The sequence below is a fragment of the Bison bison genome, unplaced genomic scaffold, assembly GCF_000754665.1.
Source record: "Bison bison bison isolate TAMUID 2011002044 unplaced genomic scaffold, Bison_UMD1.0 scf7180017864538, whole genome shotgun sequence".
In the NCBI taxonomy this organism is placed as follows: Eukaryota; Metazoa; Chordata; class Mammalia; order Artiodactyla; family Bovidae; genus Bison; species Bison bison.
Genome location: NW_011495086.1, coordinates 4,514,469 through 4,525,062, shown reverse-complemented (window position 1 = coordinate 4,525,062; position 10,594 = coordinate 4,514,469). Strand labels below are relative to the sequence as shown.

The 10,594-nt window shown below is 34.2% G+C and overlaps 1 protein-coding gene across 1 annotated transcript in view; it reads left to right on the top strand.

Annotated features, from left to right (window-relative positions):
• The window catches only part of CDH12 (cadherin 12, type 2 (N-cadherin 2)), a 343,779-nt gene that overhangs the window by 247,760 nt on the left and 85,425 nt on the right, over positions 1-10,594 (top strand). The window contains exon 4 of the mRNA XM_010832134.1: positions 5,826-5,993. Coding sequence (XP_010830436.1) covers positions 5,826-5,993 — 168 coding nt within the window. The remainder of the gene's footprint in view (positions 1-5,825; positions 5,994-10,594) is intronic.

The following is a 10,594-nucleotide window of genomic DNA, read 5'->3' as shown; positions in this document are numbered from 1 at the left end:
GAGCCCCCCCAAAATAAAGTCTGACACTGTTTCCACTGTTTCCCCATCTATTTCCCATGAAGTGATGGGACTGGATGTCATGATCTTCGTTTTCTGAATGTTGAGCTTTAAGCCAACTTCTTTGCTTTCCACTTTCACTTTGATCAAGAGGCTTTTTAGTTCCTCTGTCTTCCAGAAATTGCTCATAATCATGTCCATTGAGCAAGTGATTCCATCCAGCCATCTCATCCTCTGTCACCACCTTCTTCTCTTGCCCTTAATCTTTCCCAGCATCAGGGTCTTTTCCAATAAGTTGGCTCTTCACATCAGGTGGCCAAGTATTAGAGCTTCAGCTTTAGCATCAATCCTTCCAGTGAATATTCAGGATTGATTTCCTTTAGGACTGACTGGTTTGAGCGTCATGCTGTCCAAGGGACTCTCAAGAGTCTTCTCTAACACCACAGTTCAAAAGCATCAAGTCTTCGGTGCTCAGGCTTCTTTAAGGTCCAACTCTCACATCCATACATGACTACTGGAAAAACCATAGCTTTAACTAGACGGACCTTTGTGGGCAAACTGATGTCTCTGCTTTCTAATACACTGTCTAGTTTGTTATAGCTTTTCTTCCAAGGAGCAAGTGTCTTTTAATTTTGTGGCTGAAGTCACTATCCACAGTCATTTTGAAGCCCAATAAAATAAAATAAAATATGTCACTATTTCCACTTTTCCCCCATCTATATGCAACAAAGTGATGGAACTGGATGCTACATCCCTACCAACAGTGCACAGGGTCCTCTTTACTCAACATTATTGCCAATACTTGTTATTTCTTCTTCTTGACTTATTGTTAACAGCCATTCTAAAATCCTAAGGTTATGTCTCATTGTGGTTTTGATAATTGTACATTTCCCTGATGAATACTGATGTCAAGCACCTTTTCATGTAACTATTGGACACTTGTAATACTTCTATGGAAAAATTTCTATTCAGTTTCTTTGTGCATTTTTTAAACTAGATTTTTGGTTGGTTTGTTAATGAGTTGCATAAGTTCTTTTCTATTATGGGTATTAAGTCCTTATCAGATATATGGTTTACAGGCAGCTTTTCCCATACCATAGACTGCCTTTTCATTTTAGTTGATTACTCCTTTTGCTATGCAGAAGCTTTTTAGTTTAATGTAGTCCTACTTGTTGATTTTCAAGATGCTTTCCCAGAGGGTTTATTTATCTTTGAAAACTATTATCTCATTTATCTCCCTATCTGTGGTCTTATTTTATACCATCTCTCTCAACAGTGGTATGCTGCAGTCACATTGACCTCCAAGTGCTTTTCTTGTAAGCTTTGAGGAAGTAATGCTCTCCTTTTCATCACTAGGATACTCCTCCCTGTGTTCTTTCTAAGTCTACCTCTTCCATTTCTCTAGAATTGCAGCTCTAAACTCTTTCCTCACAGAGGACATTTTTGATACTACCTTCAAAAGCACTTGCGTTCACTTTCCTCATAACACCAATCATCATCTGAAATTAGCTTAATCATTTAATAGCTTCTTTATGGGCTTTGCACCACTCCACAGGAACACATACCCATTAAATGTACAATTCATGAAGGGACCTTGTAAGAGACTCTATCAATTATTTTCCCAGATGAAAAAAGATGATACCCAGTTGGGCAATTTGAAATTAGTTTAATAAAAGGACTCTTTATGGGACGTGTGAGCAGATTGTAAGGAAACCATAAAAGATAAGGCAGTATCTGGAGAAGACATAAGAAGGGGCTTCAGTTTCCACACTGGAGTAGAGAAAAGAGGGGATGGGGATAGAGACAGGCAAACCATGGCAGGAGAGAGTGTGGAATGTGGGGAATTTATGGAAAGAAAAGCCCAAATTCATCATCTGTCTACTTGTCTTGCATATTGGCTAAGGCAACCAGAAGCCAGAGAGGAGAAAGAAGTCTAGAAAAGTATACAAATTTGGAGAAGCAGATGGAAACATGTTTGCCACTGTACCCTTAAATCTACTAACAGTGCCTGAATGAAATGTATATTTTAGTAAAGGTGTTTACTAACTCTATGGTCCCATGTTTAAATCCTATAGTTCAACAGCCACTTCAAGAAATAACTCAGATCAAACCAAATACCCAATTATCACATGTAATATTTTATGATTTTTTCAAATATAGTAGAACATTATTTTCACCTCAAAAAGTTGACATCAGAGTCAGTCAGTCAGTTCAGCCACTCAGTCATGTCCGACTCTTTGCGACCCCATGAACTGCAGCACGCCAGGCTTCCCTGTCCATCACAAACTCCCAGAGCTTGCTCAAACTCATGTCCGTCAAGTCAGTGATGACATCCAACCCTCTCATCCTCTGTTCTCTCCTTCTTCTCTTGCCTTCAGTCTTTCCCAGCATCAGGGTCTTTTCAAATGAGTCAATTCTTCGCATCAGGTGGCCAAAGTATTGGAGTTTCAGCTTCAGCATCAGTCCTTCCAATGAATATTCAGGACTGATTTCCCTGAGGATTTGGTTTAATCTCCTTGCAGTCCAAGGGACTCTCAAGAGTCTTCTCCAACACCACAATTCAAAAGCATCAATTTTGATAACATCAGAGTTATCAAATCCAATTTTATCTAACCCAATTTTATGAAATACACACAGATTCACCAAAATTGAGAGGCTTGAATACAATAGGAGGGTGATTGTAAAGGGAGAATACATCCCCTGATAGGCTAATATTATTTAATATATAAATTTAAGGGTATAACACTCTCAACCATGTATTTCCATTTATATTGGCAGAAATAAATCTATTTTTCTCATTCTTGCTATTACCCTAATTATCGTGATTGTATATGTTGGAAAGTTCATCAGGTACAAGACACTCATACTAGGATTCAATGTACATGTGCCTAAAAAGTAGGGATTGATTATAAATTAATGAATTTATTTATTTATTATTTAAATTAATTTTTTATTTTTAAATTAATTACAATATGTGGTATCATTACTGTGGAGTTTATATGGAGTATTTATTGTTGTTTTTGCTTAGTCACTAAGTCATGTCCCACTCTTTGCAACCCCATGGACTGTAGCCTGCCAGGCTTCTCTGTCCATGGATATCTCTAGGCAAGAATACTGGAGTGGGTTGCTATTTCTTTCTCCTAGGAATCTTCCTAACCCAGGGATCAAATCTGTGTCTCCTGCATTGGCAGTTGGATTCTTTACCACTGAGCCACTAGGGAAGGGAAGTCCATTGTGATATTGGAAATTGTCATACTAGAAATGACGTGAGAAAAATTTAAAAATATACGTATGTTCTTACTTGAAACAAATTGAGTAAACACAAATCTTATCATCAAGAGGAAACTATAGCATGAATGTGAATTAAAGTCAGGCAGTTATTTAGAAAATATAAGTATTGCAAGGCAGACAGAAGTCATATAGCTTAAAGGCTTGCAGGACCAAGCCAAGATGTAGAGATGAAGGATCTTAGTTAAGACCATTGGAAATGAAACATCAGAAATCCAAGCTGAAGAATGGACAAACAGATTGAAATAATAGTAAGTGAATAGCAGAGCATAAATGAAACAGCAGGAGCAAAAATGGAATTTGCCTTTTTTTGCAACTTTTTCTTGCCAAGGGCTAGAAGAACACTCAGATTGTAGTTAAATCTAAATTAGCAAAAGAACAGCATTAGATAAGTACAGAAGAATTAGGGATATGTATTCAGTTTATGATTTGGATTCTATATTTTGTGTTGACAACTTAAATTTATTATTCATATAAGCTTTATTATTTAAGAAATAGCAATACTAAACACACATGCATTTAAGACAAATTATCCGCAATCCCCCCTTAAAATTATTGGGTATATATTAGTGTTTGTTATAAAATTCATTTAATAAACCCAGAAGGTTTTAGTTTTTTCACTATGAAAACATATAAACAGAGTTCTACACTTGGACATAAGGGCAGAAAATGAGTAGGCTATATAAATATCCATATATATCAAATGATTCATGATTATAAATTATTTATAGATTCCTTCCTTTATTCAGCTAGTCATTCCACTAGTCAGATGGTCAACACAATCTTATCGAGTTTTTCTCTGCATAATAAGCACTCCATTAGAGGCTGGAGTAACTTGGTGATAAAAGAAACAAAACTCCCTACAATGGCAAAGCTTAATGAAATCTAAGTTAAAAAAAAAAAATTCTGTGACTAAAATTAATGTCAGGAATCCTGAGAAACAAAATAAAATATACAAATAAAATATTTCAAGTGTTTAAAAAAGTTAATATATGTATCCTAAAAAAATAAGAATGAAGAAGAATGTGGCATTTTTTAGAAATCTGCTCACTGTAACCACTTAGGAAATGGCAACAAGCTCCAGTATCCTTGCCTAGAAAATCCCATGGACAGAGGAGTCTGGCAGGCTATAGTCCATGGGGTTGCAAAGAATTGGACACGACTTAGTGACTGAGCATGTACATATAAAATATACATTTTTAACTATTTTTTAAAGGTAAGATGATTCTGCGTAAATTATGTCTAACTGGGGCTGACTTAGTGAGATCCTTAACCATATTCCACAATGCTGCACAAATGTCAGTAAATGGCTATTACCACAATCATTAAATTACATCCAAACTATTGGACATTGTGGGTGTTTCACTTTTAAAACCACATATAATTTAATGGTGGGGGGAGGGGAATAAAGTAAATGAAACCACTGACAAAGAATTAAATTCCAAAATATGCAAGCAGCTTATGCAACGCAATACCAGAAAAACATACAACCCAATAAAAAAATGGGTCAAAGAACTAAACAGACATTTCTCCAAAGAAGACATATAGGTGACTAATAAACACATGAAAATATGCTCAACATCGTTCATTAGTAGAGAATGCAAATCAATACCATAATGAGGTATCATTTCATGCTGGTCAGAATGGCCACCATCAAAAAGTCTACAAACAATAAATGCTGGAGAGGGTGTGGAGAAAAGGGAACCCTCTTACACTGCTGGTGGGAATGCAAACTGGTACAGTGGAGAACAGTGTGCAGATTCCTTAAAAAAACTAGAAATAGAACTGTCATATGGCCCAGCAATCCCACTGATGGGCATACACACCGAGGAAACCAGAATTGAGAGACACATGTACCCCAATGTTCATTGCAGCACTGTTTACAATAGCCAGGACATGGAAGCAACCTAGATGCCCATCAGCAGATGAACGGATAAGGAAGTTGTGGTACATATATACAATGGAATATTACTCAGCTAAAAACATGAATGTGTTTGAGTCAATTCTAATGATGTGGATGAAACTGGAGTCTATTATACAGAGTGAAGTAAGTCAGAAAGAGAAACACCAATTCAGTATATTAATGCATATATTTGGAACTTAGAAAGATCGTAATGATGATCCTATATGCAGAGCAGCAAAAGAGACACAGATGTAAACAACAGGCTTTTGGAGTATGTGGGCAAAGGTAAAGGTGGGATGATTTCAGAGAATATCATTGAAACATGTATATTACCATATGTAAAATAGATGACCAGTGCAAGTTCAAAAAATGAAGCAGGGCACGTAAGAAGGGACGTGGGAGGGGGATTCAGGATGCGGGGGACACATGCACTTGTGGCTGATCCATGTCAATGTATGGCAAAAACCACTACAATATTGTAAAGTAATTAGCCTCCAATTAAACTAAATCAATTTAAAAAACACATAAATTTTGTTAGCATGTCTTTGCTAAAGAATTTATATAGAATCATTTTCTTGTGGACTATTTTGGAAAACTGAACATTTGTGATATTTGTTTTCTATTTTTTCCCCTTAAGGTGTTATTAGAACAGCTTTGCCAAACATGGACAGGGAAGTCAAAGAACAATACCAAGTTCTCATCCAAGCCAAGGATATGGGCGGACAACTGGGAGGGTTAGCCGGAACGACAATAGTCAACATCACCCTCACGGATGTCAATGACAATCCACCTCGATTCCCCAAAAGTATGTTCTTTCCTGTTAAGTCTAAATCAGTACAGCTTTTTAAAAAATGTCTTACATTTCACTGAATTTTACAGGACTTGTAATGATTTTCCAGACACTTTTGTTCTTTAGGAAGCAGAAGCTAAAAATTAAATGTCCTCAGAATTACATTTTTCCATAAGAGTCATACATAGTGTGATTTTAATATAAAATAACATAAATGAGTCAATAATTATACAACTTATGTTATCAATTCATATGAAAATGAAATATTCATAGTAGATTGGGATCTTGTATGATTTCTTACTAATTGAAAAAGTAATACAAATATGAAAATTGATGTATAATTTGACTTATGATGCACATCCCACTGTACTATTTCTTATATCATATAACTAACATAAAATTTTCTGTCTTCACTTTATCAATTATATTATGTTAAATTGTTTCTGTATAATTCCCTAGAGATATCATATGATATAGTGATGCTATTTCATTACTTTGGTTGCATTTTATTTAAGTTTGCAGTAGGTGAAAATTGCTACAGTTTCTATGATAATAGAATAATTCACACTTATCTCTTCTCTGTAATTCTATGTTTCTTGTTGAAAATGAATACCTCTCACTTGTGTTATATCTAGTTTTCCTTTGCAGTATTACATTTAACACCAATAAGTACCTGTTTGATTTTTGGTACTTTTCTAGGATTGTAGTTCAGTATTCCTAGAACTTAGAATACAGAAAGTGAATATTTCTATCATTGTTTCTATAAGGAACGTGATAAAGTCACTGTTTTGCATGAACAGTTTTATAAAACAAAGCAAAATGATTTTCCTCATCTAATTCCAAGTGAGTTTATCTACCAAAGTATATAACATTGAGGACATTTAGCTAAATGGATATTTTATTCCTTTAGCTGTATGGTTTTACATACTTTAATACTTGGTCATTTTTTTCTTAAAACTACCAACATATATTTTGTGAAAATATGTTTAGTTAGTGATCAGAAAGTCAGTGTACTGAACAAATGTTATAAGACTGGCAATTAGAAATCACCCTACTTTAGCAAATGGGATGTATATGACAAATAGCTAGCAAATAATATGTTATGACTAAAAACAGAGCCCTAGAGCATCCCTTTCTCTTTCTCTTCTCTTAAGGGAAACAGGAAAAGTATAAATAAATATGTAAATGGAAAAAATAAAGTATTTGATTCTCTATCATATGGCATTAACAAAGAACATACTCCCACCTGAAAAATACCGATTTTTAACATTTTTACTATGTATTTGTGGTAATTTGTAATAGCTAATTGAGGAGACTAATTTGAAAGATTAGTATACTTTTACATAAAAAGTGGTATTGTGATTTAAAATCCTGTTTTGGATTTTGTGCATATAAAATAGGTTCAGTCTAGGGTACAGGAGACAACAGAAATGATCTTAGGTGGTGTCAATACTCTTATTCACAAGGATGATGGTAAAGTTTTTCACATGAGTACAAAACTCAACCATTGGAAAGAAACAGCTTCTGAATATGAATGAAGGGTAGTTCACAAAAGTTTGTGCAGCTATCAGACAAATAGACTGACATACAACAAGGAAATGAAAATGTCTCAGTGGGAGAGAAACTAGAGTATAGGCAGGGAACCAAGATGGTGCACTCAGGTCCCAGGGCAACAGGAAAATCAACTCCAGGTCTTTGCTAGGGAAAAGAATCTGGATAAAGCAGCAGGCCTGTTTGGAATTTATTCAAAGTTGAATCTGTAGGTCTAAGAGTAACTAGATGAGACCCAGAAAGACGGATTGGGAGGTAAGGGTATTTGAACTTTTAGAGCATTTACATGCTGTGTCAGGAACTTTATCATTTTCTTTGGAAATACTTTGAGGTCTTTATATTCCATGTTTTGCTGTTAAGAAAACTGAGGCTTAGAGAGATTAACTTGCCCAAGATCATCAAAACTGGCAAACTTTTTTTTGACTTTGCAGTTCAAATTTCTTCCAATGCAACATAATATGAAAATGAAAATCTATTGTTTTCTTTTACCTGAAACTCTAAAACCATACTTTTAAGACACATCTGCAAAAAGTCACATGACATATGTTGAATTGTCACTGTAAACAGAAATGAAAGGGTAGAATAAATATATCAAACGGATCACTGTGATCTAATTATTTTCTTTCTTCAAGTATGCAAGTGTTACATGCACATTTGAACTATAGCCTGAAAATATAATAGGGTGAGAGATATTTTTAAATCATGAGAAAGAAGAGGGTTTTTCACATTTTGCATGAATAAAATATTAATCCCCTTGAAACTTTACATGACTTGTATCAAGCTCTTTTTAATGTACTGTCATTTTGAATTACATCCTTCAGAGGAAAATACAGAATACATTTAAAAACAGAAAAATCACCTCTATAGAAGACAATGCTCTTTGTGCCTGAGTAGTCTTACATGGATCAATTAAACTGAAAATATTACATAAAATGACAAACTGAAATACTAACCTTTTGAATATAAAAGTCAAGACAGCATATATTTCATACGTATTGTAACTTAAAAAGAGAATTTCCCATAACCAGCTATATTTGTTCTTATCTATTAATCATTTATGCTAGAAAAAGTTTCTCCTTCAGATAAACTTCATGGAGCTACATTTTATTGTTGCTTAAGAATGCACAAGATTATTTCTTAAAATTTACTCATCATAATTTGTTTTGACTTTGTGTGTGTACATATGCATGTGTAACAGTGTTAAGCACCCATTTCCATCCATTTCCTTCTAAATCTGTTAGAAATGAAAATAGATTTAAATGGCATAGCCATTTGTATGATGCAACTGTAAATAGTTTACTGTTTTACTGTTGCAAAATAGATGGTTCCTGAGGCATCAAAATTTCCTACCAATTTAATTCAATGATGGTGACAATGATATTTACTAATAAGTTACCATGTGTCATGCATTATGCAAAGTGATTTGCATATGTATTCCAATTACAATGACTGTCTAGTAGTTTCTCAATTTTAGACATAAAATAGCAAGGTTGTATTATTATTAAAAGTTAAGAAACTTGTCCAAGATCACACAACCCCTTGGTAGGAGAACTGAAGACCTCATCTTATGAAGGGACTTCAAACTCTAACTTTTTATCATTTTCCCTCTTAAAAGGCAATTTACCTTTGATATCCGTGTTTTGCACCATAAGTCCCTTATATTACTCTATAAGATAATATTGAGTATTGTTCACAAAAAAAGGAGGGAATACTGTTTTAGAAATAGAAATAATGCCAGTATGTTAAAAGAGCTCTACCAGCAGTCAAATGAAGATTAAAAGTTTTCTGTATAAAATCTTTTACATATAGTCATATAACTTCCATCTACTATAATCAAGTACATCCGTAGAGGATCTCCATCCGTCAAAACAAGCTACCAGCAAAACACTGGTGGTTTCCATTACTTGAATTCTAAATGACAAAACCATCTAACAAGCTTATCTAAATTATACACTATGAGATCAAATCAATTAAGTGGTGTGGTTAATTCACATTAGGCAAAATACTTCTCTCACTTATCTCTTCTGTAATAATAATTTTGTAATGAATAAGAAAGCAACTTAGGTGAAATAAAGCCCTTCATATTTTAGATGAAAAGAGGTAATTTATAGGAAATGTAAAGAAGTTTGCTTTTTTTTTTCCAGTATAAGCATGTAAGAACTGTTTGTACAGTAAACAAATTTGAATGTAGAACATAGGTCATTAGTGTTTGTTTGAAGACAATTTCTTAGTCATAAGCAATATTTTAAAGTAAGTCTATTTTTTGGGAAATTCCCTGGCAACCCACTGGTTAGGACTCAGTGATTTCCCTGTGGTGGCCCAAGTTCAATCCCTGGTCAGGAAACTAAGATCCCATAAGTGGTTTGGTGTGGTGTGGCCAAAAAATAAACAAATAAAAATAGGTCTGTTTTCATCTAATAACTAACATATTTGTTTATATTGACTGTTTCTCATTATAGGAATTTTGATTCAATTATGTCAATAATATTAGTCCATTAGTTACTTTATAAAATATATCATTGTATCCATGTTACAGTTTGTTAATTTAACAAATAAAACATTTACAAATATTAAAATTCACCTCAGAGAACAATGTTATTGCCCTTCAGTTAATATAAAAACAATCTAAAATTAAAGAATTAAATGCATCAGCCAAAATTCCTACTGCACAATGAGCAATATCTGATCTTTTTTGCACAAACTATCAAAAACTACAGAATTATGCATAAATATACACATGAAAGTGAAACTGTTAGTCATTCAGCTGTGTCTGATTCTTTGCAACCCCATGGACTATAACCCGCCAGGCTACTTTGTCCATGGAATTCTCCAGGCAAGAATACTGGCGTGGGTAGCCATTCCCTTCTCCAGGGGATCTTCCTGACCCAGGGATCAAATTTGTGTCTCTTGCATTGCAAGCAGATTCTTTACTGTCTGTGTCACCAGGGAAGCCCAAATATATATATACTTATATTCAACTATATATTTTTTCTTAAATTGTAAATGTATGATATAGAAAGGTGACAAGATGCCCAGATTAATTATTGAATTATTAAGTAAATGGT